The 16,857-nt window shown below is 48.7% G+C and overlaps 2 protein-coding genes across 2 annotated transcripts in view; one reads left to right on the forward strand and one right to left on the reverse strand.

Moving 5' to 3' along the window:
- The first annotated feature begins 74 nt into the window (after positions 1-74).
- Positions 75-10,162, forward strand: LOC136954489 (F-box and WD repeat domain-containing 11-A-like). The gene is made up of 13 exons (XM_067248118.1): positions 75-196; positions 2,267-2,371; positions 4,908-4,976; positions 5,163-5,437; positions 5,586-5,676; positions 5,902-6,039; positions 6,571-6,689; positions 7,573-7,822; positions 7,915-8,033; positions 8,133-8,243; positions 8,394-8,472; positions 8,657-8,821; positions 9,090-10,162. Exons 1-12 carry the CDS (start codon positions 158-160, stop codon positions 8,816-8,818), a joined length of 1,557 nt encoding a protein of 518 aa, XP_067104219.1. The 5' UTR covers positions 75-157; the 3' UTR covers positions 8,819-8,821; positions 9,090-10,162.
- A 2,247-nt stretch (positions 10,163-12,409) lies between these two features.
- fgf18a (fibroblast growth factor 18a) overlaps positions 12,410-16,857 on the reverse strand; it is a 9,267-nt gene continuing 4,819 nt past the window's right edge. The window contains exons 2-5 of the mRNA XM_067247406.1: positions 16,464-16,503; positions 15,809-15,989; positions 14,075-14,181; positions 12,410-13,792 (exon numbers count right to left, since the gene is read on the reverse strand). Coding sequence (XP_067103507.1) covers positions 13,526-13,792; positions 14,075-14,181; positions 15,809-15,989; positions 16,464-16,503 — 595 coding nt within the window. The 3' untranslated portion in view covers positions 12,410-13,525. The remainder of the gene's footprint in view (positions 13,793-14,074; positions 14,182-15,808; positions 15,990-16,463; positions 16,504-16,857) is intronic.

The following is a 16,857-nucleotide window of genomic DNA, read 5'->3' on the forward strand; positions in this document are numbered from 1 at the left end:
CAGGTTCATTCAAGAGGCGTTAACGTACGCCACCCCTATCAAACTCAAGCCTGCCAAGCTGTGGCTGAGCGAAGTGAATGACGTCTCTGCTTTAGCGGGCCGCCGACGCAGGGCTGGGTTTCCATTTTCACATCGAGTTACGGGGGGGAACGTCAACATGGAGCCGGAGATGGAGGACAAAACGTTGGAATTAATGGTAAGAGTCTGAAAGAAGTGGTGTCTTAAACGGTATAATATAATAACGGGCCTGAGAAAGAGGAGTAGGGGTATGAGTCGAAGGCAGAATGGGGCAAGAACCTAAACATTGGCGGTCATAAGAGATGAGCAAGGGGAGGGGGTAGCTACCAGGAATATGAGGGAAGATTTGATCGAAAATTTTCGCTGGTGACCATAGAGTGCGACAATTCTAAGGATGTCGAAATGTCAACGTTATTAAAGCTGCCATTCATATTTTCATAGATTTCACACAAGGTAGCTTGGTAAATATTTTTCCCGATACGAACATAGCTGGCAATAGAAAGGTTACTGTCTGCTGAAAACAGTCGAGGATTTTCGGGGTAGCGTTTTACTGCGGTGACGCTGCGCCACTTTGGCCCTCGCTGTGTCACTCAGCAAGCTAAGCTAGGCTAGTGAAAGAGTCACGGTTGGGAACAAATCATTATTCTGAACAACCAGTTATAAACATATATTCCAACAGCGTAGTCCCCCAATTATCTAATCATGTAAACATTTTGCAGTATAACTGCAGTTCTGTGTTTATTAAACTGCGTAGCGTAGAAAGGAAGTGCATTTAATTTGAGCTCGCTAGCTAGCTATCAAATGTAGCAATCTTCAAATGGGGTAGGCGATCTGTCATAGAGCCAGTTTGCAAGCTAATACATGTTGTCGCCGTAAAAACTTCTATAAGATTAATGTTAGTTAGTTAAAACAATTTTACTCGATTACAACCAAAATAATAATCTAGCCTAGCAGCTAGCAGTTTGGTAGCACTGTCATGCAAATGTGTATGACAGCTAGCACTAGCTTGTTTTGGTCAATAGCATGGCCATTGCCATCAACATCAGTACAAAATATGTAACTTGTTAGCTAGCTATATGTAAGAAACCAGTACAATTAACTAAGATGTTATCATCCAGCTAACACACGATACACGACTATTACACAATTACACTTTATTCTTCCACAATCTGCTATTACAGGAAGTTCACAAAAAGTACACGACCTCTATGTGAATGATAAAACTATCCCTTTTTCTAAGTTACATCAGCAAAGCATCTCTCAACACTTAGAAATGTCATCCCCAATTCAAACTTATCTGGAAACTATAATTTATGTAGGACTATTGCACTTGTCTCTTCCCATTCAAATGTTCCCCTACCTAACAGTTAGGTTTGAAACCTCACCTGTAATTATTGGTTAGGCCTATACTAAGTCCTATTAAGTGAATTGCATTGTGGCCAATTGTCAGGCAGGCAAATCGAGCACCACACATGATACAATGGCTTAGGTGCGTTTCCAGCATTTGTATTCCATTTGGGTGTGTCTATGACCCTTTTCACTTTCCACTCCCATAATAGTGGATAACTGAACAGGAGGCGGGGCATCAAAGTGAAAGTCAACTGGTAGTAACATAAGAGCTGTCATTGCCCCTCCCACTCCTCTTCCTATTCCCAATCACTTCATGTCTAATAATGCTTTTTGTGTGCGTGTTTGTGTGTCTGTCAATGCCCCGTGTGTGAAAGTGTATGTAAAAGTGTGTTTGTGTATGTCTAGCGCCCACTGTGCCAATGTGCGTGCAGCTCTAATACTGGTTTTTCCCCCCTCCACTATCCCCCCTCCCCCCACCTCCTCCTACTCCCTTCCTCACTTTCTCATCCTCACAAACCCTGGGTTGTTCAATCTCTCTCGCTCTCTCTCCCCTCATTCGCCACATCTCACCTGTCCTCTCCTTTTGTCACTTTCCCGTTTCTATCTGCCATGTCTTTCACAAATCTCACTGCTGCTGCTCCTCCTTTTTCTGTAACCTTTGTTTGCCTTGTCTTGTTGGACCCTTTCACATGTCCCTCTTTTCCATCAATCCATCCTCTTTATTTTCCTGCTGTCTTACCTCTCACTGCCCCACATTTCTCGCTTCCATCTCACCCTTCTCTTCCTCCTTTCTCTACCCCATATCCCCCCCCCTTCTCTTTCTCTCTCTTTCTCTCCCTTCCTCTCTTTCCCTCTCTCTCCCTCTCGCTCCCTCTCTCTCTCTCTCTCTTTCACACAGTGCTCTGTGCCTCGCTCTCTCTGGCTGGGCTGTTCCTCGGTGGCAGAGAGTTTGTGTGCACTCAGGTGCCTGCAGAGCATCCCCACCACCCGGGCTCACAACCAGGTGCCTGCTCTCTCCTCTTTATCCCTCCCTCAACCCCCTCTTCACCCCCAATCACCCTTCACCCACTCCCTGATATGCAGTCTCCCTTATATGTTACACGCAACCCTGTCACCCCCCCCCCCCCTCCCCATCACCCTCCCTCCCTTCCTTCTTCATGAAAAAGAACTTCTCAAGCACCTATCTGGCACCCCCTATCTTCCTCCTCTTTCTCGCCCCTCCACCATATTTGACCTGTGTTCACCTGATCCGGCGTTCCATTGTATCCTAGCCAAAACATTTTATTTTTTTATTTTTTAGAGTCCCTCAGTTAGTTGATATTTGCCTAAACTCCCTCACCTACAAATGTGGGCTGTGTCGATGGGTAGAGTGAAGGCATGTCCTCTGTGGGTGGGAGGGTGTTGGGAGGTGTGCAGAGAAGTGTGTGTGAGGGGCACCCTGCTTACCTGGCTGTCCGTCTGTCTCGGACTGGCTGGCTCTACCCCTGGTTGTCTCTGCTCTGCATGCACACTGGTCTGCCTGCCTGCCTGCCTGCCTGCCTGTCTGCCTGTCTGTGCCTGTCTGTCTGCATACATGCCTGTGTGACTGCCTGCCTGTCTGTGTGCTTGACCTAACCTGACCACGGTGTGCTTGGGCATTGTGACCTTGATTGTGTTAGGCCTATGCAGAGAAAGTTCAATGATATCAATTAGCTTTACTACCCTGTCAAAACATTTTACATTTTTATTAAAGTGCACCACTCACACACACACACACACACACACACACACACACACACACACAGAGTATCTATTTCCCTCCCTTTCACCTCTCAAGCTTAAAGGTTTTTTGTTTTGGAAATGTACATTTTTTGTAGGTAGGCCACCACTAGCTGATATGGTTGGGTAGGCTGGGTGAAAAATGTCCTGAAGCAACTCGATTGCGGTCGGCTGTAGGTTAAAACCATTAGATTAGACATTATCTTTCTTCTATTATTCATTGTTTGTTTAGCCTTCCAGCATATTCTCTTCCAATCCTAATAGTCAATTAAAACAATGTTTTTCTAAGAACAAATCAGAACCAAAATATTGATTAAGCCTGTTCTGTGTTAGATTAGTGCTGCCTTGTGGAAACAAAAAGCGAGAAGCACTCTTACTTCACAGATGTCCAATAAACTCATCATAACCTAAGGAGGATACTCACTCGATCAATTCGATAGTTTAATTCACTTAATCATGTTCGGTTAAAAAAGAGAGTTTTAGCTGGAGGGACTCCCTCGTTCTGTGGTTCACTCCCTTTTTCTCCTCTCTCCCCCTCCCTCTCTCTAATCCCCCCATCTCATGTCTTTCTCCGCTTTCTTTGAGGTTTGCTTCTATCAGATGAAAGCTTTCATTACAGCAGTGCTGTTTGTGCAGGAGACTGCAACACTCGTCCTGCTCCCCCTTTAATATCCTGTCCAGACTCCACATCACAGACGCAGATAGAGATCCACGTTCTCTGTGTGTGTGTGTGTGTGTGTGTGTGTGTGTGTGTGTGTGTGTGTGTGTGTGTGTGTGTGTGTGTGTGTGTGTGTGTGTGTGTGTGTGTGTGTGTGTGTGTGTGTGTGTGTGTGTGTGTGTGTGTGTGTGTGTGTGTGTGTGTGTGTGTGTGTGTGTGTGTGTGTGTGTGTGTGTGTGTGTGTGTGTGTGTGTGTGTGTGTGTGTGTGTGTGTGTGTGTGTGTGTGTGTGTGTGTGTGTGTGTGTGTGTGTGTGTGTGTGTGTGTGTGTGTGTGTGTGTGTGTGTGTGTGTGTGTGTGTGTGTGTGTGTGTGTGTGTGTGTGTGTGTGTGTGTGTGTGTGTGTGTGTGTGTGTGTGTGTGTGTGTGTGTGTGTGTGTGTGTGTGTGTGTGTGTGTGTGTGTGTGTGTGTGTGTGTGTGTGTGTGTGTGTGTGTGTGTGTGTGTGTGTGTGTGTGTGTGTGTGTGTGTGTGTGTGTGTGTGTGTGTGTGTGTGTGTGTGTGTGTGTGTGTGTGTGTGTGTGTGTGTGTGTGTGTGTGTGTGTGTGTGTGTGTGTGTGTGTGTGTGTGTGTGTGTGTGTGTGTGTGTGTGTGTGTGTGTGTGTGTGTGTGTGTGTGTGTGTGTGTGTGTGTGTGTGTGTGTGTGTGTGTGTGTGTGTGTGTGTGTGTGTGTGTGTGTGTGTGTGTGTGTGTGTGTGTGTGTGTGTGTGTGTGTGTGTGTGTGTGTGTGTGTGTGTGTGTGTGTGTGTGTGTGTGTGTGTGTGTGTGTGTGTGTGTGTGTGTGTGTGTGTGTGTGTGTGTGTGTGTGTGTGTGTGTGTGTGTGTGTGTGTGTGTGTGTGAGGGGGGGGGGGAGAGAGAGAGAGAGAGAGAGAGAGAGAGAGGGAGGGAGGGTGTATTGTCTGTTGTGAGTCAAACGTTCTTTGTTATGTCTCTGATCTGGTGTTTGCAACTCTCCCATAGCTAATGTTCCTGCTGCCTTGTTTGTGTCATAACCCTGGTAACACTCTCTCTCACACACACACAGTGTTTCTCTAACTCTGGCATGTCCGCTGTACTCTCTCCCAGACCACATCTGTCATGGAGTCTCAGAACCTGGTGGACGACCTCTCGCCAAAGAAGAACACGGTTCTCAAGGTGAGGAACCATACAGGACTGGTCCCAAGGCATGGTTCTAAAAAGTTGTGATTTATTTATAACCATCTTTTTGGACTTTAAGAATAAGAGCCGCCCATTTTGCACTCCAAACAGAAAACCAGTCAGCAGAGCCTGTGACTCCATGTTCTAGTAGTATTATACAACCCAGTCTGGTGTGTTTTGCAGCTGAACAACGGGCAGGTGACGAGCTCACGCAAGCGTCCGTCGGAGGGCAACTACGACAAGGAGAAGGAGCACTGCATGGTGCTGTTCGACCAGTGGTCGGAGGCGGACCAGGTGGAGTTTGTGGAGCACCTGATCTCGCGGATGTGCCACTACCAGCACGGCCACATCAACTCCTACCTCAAACCCATGCTGCAGAGAGACTTCATCACGGCGCTGCCGGGTAAACACACACACACATCTATGCAATTCAAACAACTCCATCGCTCCAAAGCTACGTCAGACAAACACGCAGCCACACACGAACCTACTCACACACACACACACACACAGTACATACCCCTTACTCACTCAGCCCGTCATGCGGTCTGACGAGCAAGTGAATGCTTGATCCTCATTGGCTCGTCATCCTGTCCGTCATCCCAGGGAGAAGTATCTGTTCAAGAACCGCACGACAGAAGTCCCGCCCAACTCCTACTACCACTCCCTCTACCCCAAGATCATCCAGGACATTGAGGTAAGGCTGTTGTTGTAACTTCATCCTGTGTGTGTGTGCCCAATGTGTGTTAAGATTGATTCATAACCTTGAATCTGCTTTCCGCATTTAACCTTGAGGTTTGTTTTTATCAGTCATGTATTAACCACCTCTCCTCTCCTCTACCCCCCCCCCCCCCCCCCCCTCTCCGTTATCCTTCTGCTCTCCCCTCCCCCCCTCTCTCTTCCTCTCCTCTCTCCTGTCCAGACCATTGAGGCTAACTGGCGGTGTGGCAGACACAACCTGCAGAGGATCCAGTGTCGCTCAGAGAACAGTAAAGGAGTGTACTGCCTCCAGTACGACGACGACAAGATCATCAGTGGCCTTAGAGACAACTCCATTAAGGTGTGTGTCCACCTGCGCCCAGCCATGTGTCCTCAGCTGGGTAGTGTTTAATGAGTCCTCTTCTCCTGGCTGTCTGGAGGAGGAGTCCAGACGCTGTGTGTGTGTTCCTCTCATGGAGGCATTCAAGAGTGAAACTGGATGAGAAGGCTACTTGAGTAGACTTGGCACACCCACAGAAGATTTGGACTGTCCAGACTGAAGTTATACACACACACACACACACACAGATTAGCAGCTATAGTGCAGTGGGGAAATGGGACATGAACAATACTCTGAGCTCGGCTCATTTTCCTTCTGACCCAAATATGGTACTGCTCTTCTTATCCCTCCTGTTCTCCCTGCCTCCCTTATTCCCCCTCTCTCCCTACACCATTCTGTTCATGCTTGTCTTCTCCCTCACTCAACCTATCCTAAACCTCCTTTATCCGTCCGTCCTCTCTTATGTATTCCCTTCTCACCCTTTCTTTTCTATTCTTTTCTTCTTATCTACTCTACTCTTTCTTCTACTCTCTCCCTCTCTCGATCTCTCAGATTTGGGACAAGCAGTCTCTGGAGTGTCTGAAGATCCTGACAGGACACACAGGCTCGGTGTTGTGTCTGCAGTACGACGAGAGGGTGATCGTCACCGGCTCCTCCGACTCTACCGTCAGGTACTGGTCTCCAGTGCACGCACACACGCATGCAGGCACACATATACATGCACACTCACGTCCCTGGGTTCCCTTGGTTAATCTGTGAACAAACATCAGGACATTTGTGTGCTTCAGGTGTTCATACTCACACCTGTGTACCAGGCTGTTCTGAGACTGAGTGTGGACTGAACACAAGCACTTCACCAAGCTCCAACAGCCTCTGAGATTCGTCCCAAAACAGCTTCAAGTGGCTGTCAGCCCGTAAAAGAATCTGTAACTGTACATTCTGTAACGGCCTACTTCTAACGCCAGGCCACGTGCCAAACTACCCGCCTGGCACTGCCCACACACACACACACACACACAGAAGCACCCCCCCCCCCCCCCCATTCACATTACTTCACACCCCTTGCTGCCCGCCTCTGGGCGGTCTCCCAAGGAAAATGTGACTTCACTTCCTTAGTGATGGTTTGACGGCCACTTGTTTGGGAGGACGTGTCAGCTTTTCCAGAGAGCCGTTTTGATCTCTGCTGCCCGACAACGGGAGCTCCAGAAAATCTGCACTTAACGGCCGCTCCCTGGGGGTGTGTGAGGCGTGTGTGTGCACGTGTGTAGGAGGTGTGTGTTCATAAGGATCGAATTAACAAATAAAAAGGGATTCTCCCACTCGATCTCTCTGTCTCTCTCTCTCTCTCTCTCTCTCTCTCTCTCATTGTGTTGTACTCTCAATCCTCCTTTCCTGCTCTCTTTCTCCCCACTCTCTCGTTCCCTGTCTGACCCCACCTCTTCTCTCTCTACCTTCATGTCCTTGGCCTCTCCCAATCTTTTCCTTAACCCTTTCTTTTCTCCTCATCCGGCCCTCCCCCTCATCTCGATCTCCCCCCCCCCCCCCCCCCCCCAGGGTATGGGACGTGGCGTCGGGCGAGGTGCTGAACACCCTGATCCACCACAACGAGGCCGTGCTCCACCTGCGCTTCAGCAACGGCCTGATGGTCACCTGCTCCAAGGACCGCTCCATCGCCGTGTGGGACATGGCGTCCGCCACCGACATCAGCCTGCGCCGCGTGCTGGTGGGCCACCGCGCCGCCGTCAACGTGGTGGACTTTGACGACAAGTACATTGTGTCCGCCTCCGGGGACCGCACCATCAAGGTGAGGGGCGTGTGTGGTACGTAGACTAGCCATGAACCACTAAGAGGCAGGCCGTGCGAGTGTATGAATGTCTCTCGTTGCCCCCCCTGCAGGTGTGGAGCACCAGTACGTGTGAGTTTGTGCGCACGCTGAACGGACACAAGCGCGGCATCGCCTGCCTGCAGTACCGAGACAGACTGGTGGTCAGCGGGTCCTCAGACAACACCATCCGGTAAGTGTGTGTGTGAGAAACGCCAAGTACCGTGTCTATGTCACTGCCGAATGAGAATAATAAGAGTGGTGTGTGTGTGTGTGTGTGTGTGCCCGCCAGGTTATGGGACATAGAGTGCGGGGCGTGTTTGCGTGTGCTGGAGGGACACGAGGAGCTGGTGCGCTGCATCCGCTTTGACAACAAAAGGATTGTTAGCGGAGCCTACGACGGGTGAGTCACACACACACACCTTCTCTCATAAACACAGTCACTCAATTCACATTATCACACATTTCTACCCAAAGAGTAATGTGCGCCCCTCCACCCCTCCCTCCCCAAACACACGCTCATGCACTGTGCTTTCCTCTCCTCTGGGTGCAGTAAGATTAAGGTGTGGGACCTGCAAGCTGCCCTGGACCCTCGAGCCCCTGCCAGCACTCTGTGTCTGCGCACCCTGGTGGTGAGTACCTGGGTGAACGTGTGGACGGTACATGTGTCTGTTCTGAGTCAGATGATCCATTGCCTGCTGTTCGCTTGTCAGGTACTTATACTGTTGCCTGTGTGCCTGTGTGCCTGTGTGCGTGTGTGTGTGTGTGTGTGGGTGCGTTCGCACGTGTGTATCTGTGCATGCGTGTGCGTTGCAGGAGCATTCGGGCCGCGTGTTCCGGCTGCAGTTCGACGAGTTCCAGATCATCAGCAGTTCCCACGACGACACCATCCTCATCTGGGACTTTCTTAACGTGTCGACCAATGGGCAGTCAGAGGGGCGTTCCCCGTCACGCACCTACACCTACATCTCCAGATAGCAGGTGAGACCTCTCGTCCCTAGGCTAAGCTCGGCATGATCTGACCCAGCAGGCGGCCATTTTGAATCTGCACTGTGTCACTCTGATAAAGTACTGCACAGCCATAACAACAACAACCAGGAGACTGTCATGGTGTTCGTGATGAGGATCTGCCCGTGTGTGTCATAATGAAGGCATCCGCTCGGAGCACGCACAGCGGGTTTTGGAAAAGCATCCATGTAAAGAGCACAAACGGCACCACAGCTTCTGATCTCCTCTCCTCCTCCTGCAGGTGGCGCCATCCACCACAGCGCTTTCTGGAGGATCGGAGGGCTGATTGGCTGATGGGGTGTGTCCGTCGTCCAAACCCACTTCCTCCTCTCTGTGCCCACTCTCCCCCTGTTCATCTCCATTTCCGACAAAGACTCGTCCACCTCGAGACTCTCTGTTTTTGAAACGGAAAGTCCCCTACTCCTAAAATCCACACGTGAGCGCACACACAGGCCCGCGTGAGCGCACACACAGACACGCGTGTGCAAACGTTCATGTTGTTTCACACATTTTGTGTTCCACAACCCATTCTAACCTGGGATTGTAGAAACTGATCTAATGAGAAACCCCTCACTCAGCCTGTTCTGCTGGCACTTAGTCCCCTCCCTCACCGCCTCACGCACACTTGGTAACACACACACACAGGTGGACAGAAGACGACCTCAGAGCTGTTGCAAGAGAGAGAGAGACTCTTAACTCGGCTCCTAAGCAGGACGGACTGAAGACTGGAAGGACGCAGGAAGAGAGGTGGATGGAGAAAGGGAGGGAGAGGAGCAGTGGAGGGGTGATGTGTGCACCGCCCCCCACCTCCTCCCTCTCACCCCTCCGGACGGACACGTCACTCATCTGGAATAGGGGGGGGAGGGGAGGGTGCGTGCGCGCGCGTGTGATTGTGTTAATGTATGTGGACTTGTGAAACGCGGCACAGAACAGAATCGTCAGATGTGCATGCGAGGTTGCCGTGGACACGTTGTCCCGACCTTTTGCTCTTTTTCTTTTCATTTAATGCTCTTTTAACTTTTTTCTTTTTATTATTGTCTGATTTTTTTTGTTTTTCTTTTGGAACATACTAAGCATAGTTCTGTCTCGGTCTCTTACTGTCTTCTCATTCTCTTCTCTCTCTTTGTCTTCTCTCTCTTCATCTTCCTATCATATGTGTGCTTGCTTTGGTCTTGAGATAAGCTGGAACTCAGTTTAGCTGTAAATCGTCTCGTCTCAAATTGTGTTGTATATTAAAAATGATTTTTTAAAGAAAATATGACATTATTGTGAATAAAGTACTTGACATGGGTGGAGTGTTGAGAGCCAACTATAACATGATCCCCAGCCTCCTCGTCTGTGTGTGTCCCATTCCTCTCGTCTTGATATGTTCTGAGTGTGTGCATGTGTGATTGTGTGTGCGCTTCAACATTTTTGTGCTGGTTTGTTGTGTCCACGATCTACCGCTGCATCTTAGTCACTGTCCCAATGACATGTGATGAGGGCAGTGAATAGTCTTAGTAATCCATCATTCCCTTATCTAACGATGACTGGATGGGTCAAAGTGTGTGTGTTTCAGCACTGTACATCTCCACCCCTGTCACCGGGTCTGTGATTCATGAGAAGAAAGGTTGATGGGACAGGGTCCTAAAGAGTTCAAGGTGTTGTTCTGTGTTGCCGTGTGTCCAGGAGTGGACACCAGATGGTGCTATAAGCACAAGTCCCAATTGGATCTCGCTGTATATGAGTGCAGCTCTGGACCATCCAAGCTACCGCACCAAAACAACCTGCTCACACATACCACAGGCCTCTGTATGAACATGATCGCCGTACAGGGCCAGTGTCACGGTTCCCCATGTGAAAGAGAGACGGTATAGATTACCATTGATCAGCAGCACGATGATGGAGAGTTTTACACTCATTCAGGCCCAGGTCCTCTTCTGGGATACCTGATACCGTTTTGGAGAATTGGAGAGATTAAGGGTACAAAGACCTTCTATGGATCTAGTTTCCCAGTCTTCCCTTGTGTGTGTCTCCCCAGTAGAGTGTGGCTGATGTTGGAATATGAGTTACGTGTGGCTACGGTCTTTCAGAATAGTTGGATACTGTGTGGTTTATATAGTAGAGTCAATGTGAGTAATTGTAATGGTATAGGTGTGTGTTTGTGGTGTAGAGTCAATCTAGTGTGTGGTTCCCCCTTGCTTGTGAGTATGTGTGTGTGTGTGTGTGTGTGTGTGTGTGTGTAGTCCCCCCTTGCTTGTATGGGTGTGTGTGTGTGTAGTCCCCCCTTGCTTGTATGGGTGTGTGTGTGTGTAGTCCCCCCTTGCTTGTGAGTATGTGTGTGTGTGTGTAGTCCCCCCTTGCTTGTGAGTAGGTGTGTGTGTGTGTGTGTAGTCCCCTCTAGGTTGTGAGTATGTGTGTGTGTGTAGTCCCCCCTTGCTTGTGAGTATGGGTGTGTGTGTGTGTGTGTGTAGTCCCCCCTTGCTTGTGAGTATGGGTGTGTGTGTGTGTGTGTGTGTAGTCCCCCCTTGCTTGTGAGTATGGGTGTGTGTGCTTCCTTTGGGTCTGTGGGATTTTGCTCCATAATTCCTGCAGCTCTCAGGTCACCGCTCCGTTCTCACGCACATATTTGGCATTCCTTCCCCGACATGATTACCATACACCTTCCACTCTGGGTTTGGCTCTGTGGAATATTTCCATCATTCCGAATGGAACTGCTGCAACGTTCCAGAACACCCCCCCCTCCCCTCTCCCAGTTCAGATTCCTCTGAATCGGAATCCTCGGGTTGGGCCCTTTTTCCCCCCTGAGTCAGCTGTTTGTGTCTGCAGACGTGATTGGGTCATTTGGCAGCGTCATCCCCTCTATGGCCTTCAGCCAGGACGGTGTGTGTGTAGAAAGCAAGAGGGGTTTGTGTGTTTATATGGGGGGAGGGATGTAGGAGTGTGTGTAAGAGGCGTGATGTTGCATCTTTACACCCCAAGTTACGTCCATCGGTCCACACACACACATCCTTCATTAGGCCCCATGTAATGAAGTCATGAAAGAGTCCACTGAGGGGACACAACTACTGGCCCTGTGGTTCCGATCAGTTTAAGACACAGTATGGTATACACCTTTCAGCCTCTAAGTCATTTGTAATAAGTGATAAGTGGCATAGTCCTAAATCCAAACATCTAGACATTAATTTAAGGATGTGATGATGATGATTATACCAGTGAGGATTAAACCAGGGGTTCATTTGAGTTCTAGGGAGCAGGGGGGTCCAACTCACAAACAGGGTTGCAATTAAATGTGATAATTCACCTCAGCCTGACTGCTAAAACTTACCCCAGCTGCAAAAGCTCAGCTTGCTTGGACCCCGGGCCAACCGTACAACCCTGAACTGTGGCTGTGAGTTTAGACCAGATCTAGTTGCACTGTAGAGAAGCCATCTGACACACACACATTTCTGTACGGTTTACTGATGTTAGAAAGACTGCTGCACACAGAGCTGAAATAAATAAGTGAAATAATTTTATAATAATAACAACAATTATAGTAACAATCATAGTAAGATCGCTTATTTGGAGTTTTTTGTCATCTTTATATATATAGCTTTTAATAAATTGTTCCCTTTAATATTTTTTTTTGTGTATCATGAGACTTTGGTTCCACTGAATGTCCTGTTAGCAGCATTCTGTATCCATGGTTTCCATGGGAGCATCATCCCCTGGGTCGTTTCTATAGCAACGCTAGTATGAAGAGAAAGCACCCTGCCCCCACGCCCGCTCGTCAATCACCCTCTGGACCTATAAGCAGAGGGTTTCGTGTTCTGGGGGTGGGACTTGTGTGGGTGTCGTGTCGTTGGTCTCCAGTTGTCTTTGGTCGGTTGTAGATTAGGTGTTTTTGTTTTGGTGCAACTTGGTTTATACATTCCAGTTTGTACAGCTTCTGTCTCTTCAGTGGAGGTGTCAGGGGCTTAGTAAAAGGGGCATGCATACTCCCACTCACAAGTCTCTCCAACTAGTTTCACAAATTATCTTTGGTGCATTTAAACAAACAAACAAACAAACAAACAAACAAACACACACACGCAAACAATTCATCCATCCACCCAATCCGTTCATTTATACATTCATTCATTAATCTGTCCTCAGAAAAGGAGTGAGACAGAGTTATAAGAGAGTCAAATTAGTCCACAAATTTCTTACACTCATATTGACTTCCTGTGTCCTCCCTGCACATCCTGTTTGTCCTCCATCTAGTCTTAGACACTTTTCATCCACCTGCCCCCTCTTGCTGCTGTCCCACAGGCCTCGTTATGCCTTGGGGGACTATCACCCCAAAATATTCTCAGCCAGATAGCATCACAAGTTTGTGGGTCTGGGGAAAAAAGGCCCATGTAGACAGAAAAACCTGGGCCTAAATTTAGCTACCCTTCAGGGGCCTTGTCAGTGTCTCTGGGCTGTGCAAGGGAGTCAGCCAGGCTGGTCAAGATGCTGTTGGTGATGGACAGGGTCCAATAGAAGTAATTGAGGTCTGGAGGAAAAGCAGGAATGGCAACTAACAGGCACGTCACTGTTGTCCCAGTAGAGGCAAGCGTCAGGTGGGACACCGGGGGAAGAAGTCTGGGCGTAGCCCTGGTCCATTAGCTTAGCGATTAGCAGTTATCAATTGTTAGGTAGGGCAGTGTGGCCGCTGGCTAGGTTAGTCACTAGCTAGCGAGGACCAGTGGCTCGGACCCTCTTGCTCCTCTTGCTGACGGTTGTGAAGCGGAAAGGCGTGAGGTCAGGCTGTTCTCCCGGAGGGAAGCGCTTCATGAAATGGACGTCCTGCTGGTTGGGCAGGGTATGCGGGCCTCGACGAGGGCGCCCCCTCTTGGTGAAACCCACGTACCAGCCGGCGTAGCGCGCTGACATTAGCGCTGTGTAGTGGTTCTCCAAAACCTTCTCTACGAACACGCAGTCGGCACTACGGTTACTGGCCTTCTGAGAGAGTGGATAGATGTGCACACACACAAACACACATTCAAAAAGATAAGAAAATAGAGACCGATCAGCAATCTGTGGAATGAGTTCCAACCAAGTTGTTAGTAGCCTATTACTGAACATCAAGATGCTTGGAGGATGTTCTCCGAAACAAAGATGCTCTAGACATCAAGACAACCTTCTTATTTTAATTTAATTTAAGCATCAATATACTTTTGATGTTCTCTTAAACAAGAGGCTGTAGACTAGGAGATCACGCAGGCTTTCCAAATGTCTCACCTTTCCCACAAGCTTGCCACGGCGGTTCATGCACAGGTAGTAGTTGGTCTCCTTGCCGCGGATTCTCACCTGGCTACCAAAGGTGTCTGCCTCCACTACGAGCTGGGCTTGTGAAGGGACAGACAGAAGGACAGACAGACGTTAGATTCATAAAAACAGAAAAAAGTAAACAGAGATTGTATGTCCACGTATATCCATGGCCCTATTCTAAAATCAACACTTTTACATTTTGAGATGTTCTTTTAGCCATCCCCCCAAACATTGGGATAACATTTGACTTTGTTCAACCGAAGAAAAAAAAAATCATTCGAGCCACGTACAGACAAACGGGCCGCCAACCAACACCAGATTCAGACTATCCAAAGAAGGTAAAAAAGTGACTGACAGACAAGCAGAGGATCTGGAGAAGGACGGAGGAGAGAGAAATCATGGTCGACATTAAACGGTCGTATAAATCAGCGACAGATGTAGAAAGTGTGTGTGAGCAGATGGTTGTCAGATAAGCCTGGTTGGACAGACGGTTATTAGAGACTGCTGACCACAAATGGAGCTCATAAAAAAGAAATAGGGAGCGGACCAGGCCTAGGAGGTAGACCTACTGGCAAGCAGGAGAGACTACATTTGGACTGTTGTTTGAAAGGAGTGTGTGTGTTTATGTGTGTGTGTGTGTGCATTCTCATGATTTCTTCCAGAATCTGGTTGAGTGTATAACATTAGCCCACTCCCACCCATCCCACCCCCCCCCGCCAATTGTCTTTTACTTAGTCCATATCTTTACAGAGCATCTTGGCCTGTTTAAAAATAAATCCCTAAAATGGTTCCTACACGACCTTAGTCAACAAAGGGGTCAGAGGAAATCAATACCCCTTTTTCTCTATTTGTCTTTCTCTCTCCCCCTCTCCTATCTCTCCCTCCCTCGCTACACGTTTTTACCTTCACCCACCCCCCCCCCCCAACAATCTCATCCTACACATCCCTCTTCTCCTCTTTTCTTTTCTCTCTCACAATGCTTCGGTGCCTGAGCCTGATGGTGGCGTTGGCTGGCTAGTCTTGTCTTTTGAGGAGCGTTTGTCAGCAGCAGACACGCTCCGCAGGCCATGGGAACCGTGGTCTGGAGAGCAGGGGTCGCCAAGCAAGGGAAACTTGGTTGTGTGAATGGGCCGAGGCGGTAACGCGAACCCGGTTCAAACCACACAGAGGAAGACGAGGCGAACGCAAGGGCTTTACTGCCTGCCTCCTTTTTCCCCTCCCTCCCTCCCTCCCTCCATTGATTCTCTGCGGTTTAAGAATGGGTTAGGCATCATTACATAGAGAAAGAGAGAGAGACAGGGGAAGCAGGGGAGAGAAGAGGAGGAGGTGGCCCGCTGCGGTTTTAAAGGAGAGAGAGAACGAGAAATCAATGGGGGGATCGATGGAGGAGATGAGTTTCTAACACTCTGCCTAACACTCTACCTGGCAGGCTTCTCAACCCCCCCTTCTAGTTCTTTCTTTTGCTCTTTCTTTCCCTTTCACTCTCATTCTCTCTGGCTCTGTCTGGCGAATCAGTGAGTCAGCAGCCAGTCGATGGGGTCTTTGTACTCCTGAGACAAGCTCCAATGCCCCCTGACAACGCCTGAGGAGGCCTGTTTGTGTGTGTGTGTGTCTGTGTGGTGCGACTGCATGTCTGCGGGGTGCAAGTGGGCATTGGGGTGTGCACTGGACATAGAGAAAGAAGTGTGTGTGTGTGTGTCTTACCATATTTGTCTCCGTCCTCTCCGCGGGCGCTGATGCGTCTCCCGAGCACCTGGACATGCTTGCCGCTGGTGCGGCTGTAGAGCTGGTAGACGCGGTGCTGCCGCCGGCTCATGGCGTCTCGCACACGTGTCTGGTTTTCCACATGAACGCTGAAGTTAACCCCATCCACGCCAAACACCTGCTGGAAGGACACACACACACCCACACACACATGCACAGACAGACACACACACACACACACACACACACAGAAAAATAGACAAATACAGACACAATAGAAATGAGCAATTAATAAAGTTTATTTCTCTATAGGTTAATCTCACTGACAAGGATTTAGCTTGTCTAGAAAATAAAAGTCTAGATCTCCAGTGACTTGTATCAGAGTACATTTACATTTAGTCATTTAGCAGACGCTCTTATCCAGAGCGACTTACAGTAAGTACAGGGACATTCTCCCCGAGGCGAGTAGGGTGAAGTGCCTTGCCCAAGGACACAACGTCATTCGAACCAGCAACCTTCGGATTACTAGCCCAATTCGGATTACTAGCCCAATTCCCTAACCGCTCAGCCACCTGACTCCCTCAGTATGCTTGCTACGTGTCGGTGAAACCAGCTCTGTGTGTTCTCACTGGAGTTCCGATGTCCAGACACTCACCTGCATTGGATTGCACATCACCAGCAATATCTGGATACATCTGTGAGGAGGAAGAGAGACAAAGAGCATGAAGAGATGACAATGTCAAATATGTTATAAGAGAACAAACTCAACCATTTCAAACCTGGTGCATGTTCATCACACCTGATTCGTTCATTATAATCTAGTGTGTGATACATACGCTTAAAGATATATTTAGACAGGTAAAGGGGGTGCTTATCTTCATTTCCTTACATTTGATTATACTCATCTCTCAATACATGAACGTATACTTTATTTTGCATGTGCTGCCATGGCATTATGCGTGCAGGCACTGAGAGGAGGTGAAATATCTTGGTTTTGATTATCAATTATTATTAAGTGTCAGGGGTGACAATATTTCCAAGACACACTT

Source organism: Osmerus mordax, chromosome 12 (genome assembly GCF_038355195.1).
Source record: "Osmerus mordax isolate fOsmMor3 chromosome 12, fOsmMor3.pri, whole genome shotgun sequence".
Classification (NCBI taxonomy): Eukaryota; Metazoa; Chordata; class Actinopteri; order Osmeriformes; family Osmeridae; genus Osmerus; species Osmerus mordax.

What these genes read in the sequence shown, in the direction of transcription:
- LOC136954489 (XM_067248118.1), top strand. Translation starts at nt 158, where the DNA reads ATGGAGCCGGAGATGGAGGACAAAACGTTGGAATTAATG. An exon ending in TCCTCAGACAACACCATCCG is followed by an intron (nt 8,034 to 8,132) that starts GTAAGTGTGTGT and finishes TGTGCCCGCCAG; the next exon opens with GTTATGGGACATAGAGTGCG. An exon ending in GTTAGCGGAGCCTACGACGG is followed by an intron (nt 8,244 to 8,393) that starts GTGAGTCACACA and finishes CTCTGGGTGCAG; the next exon opens with TAAGATTAAGGTGTGGGACC.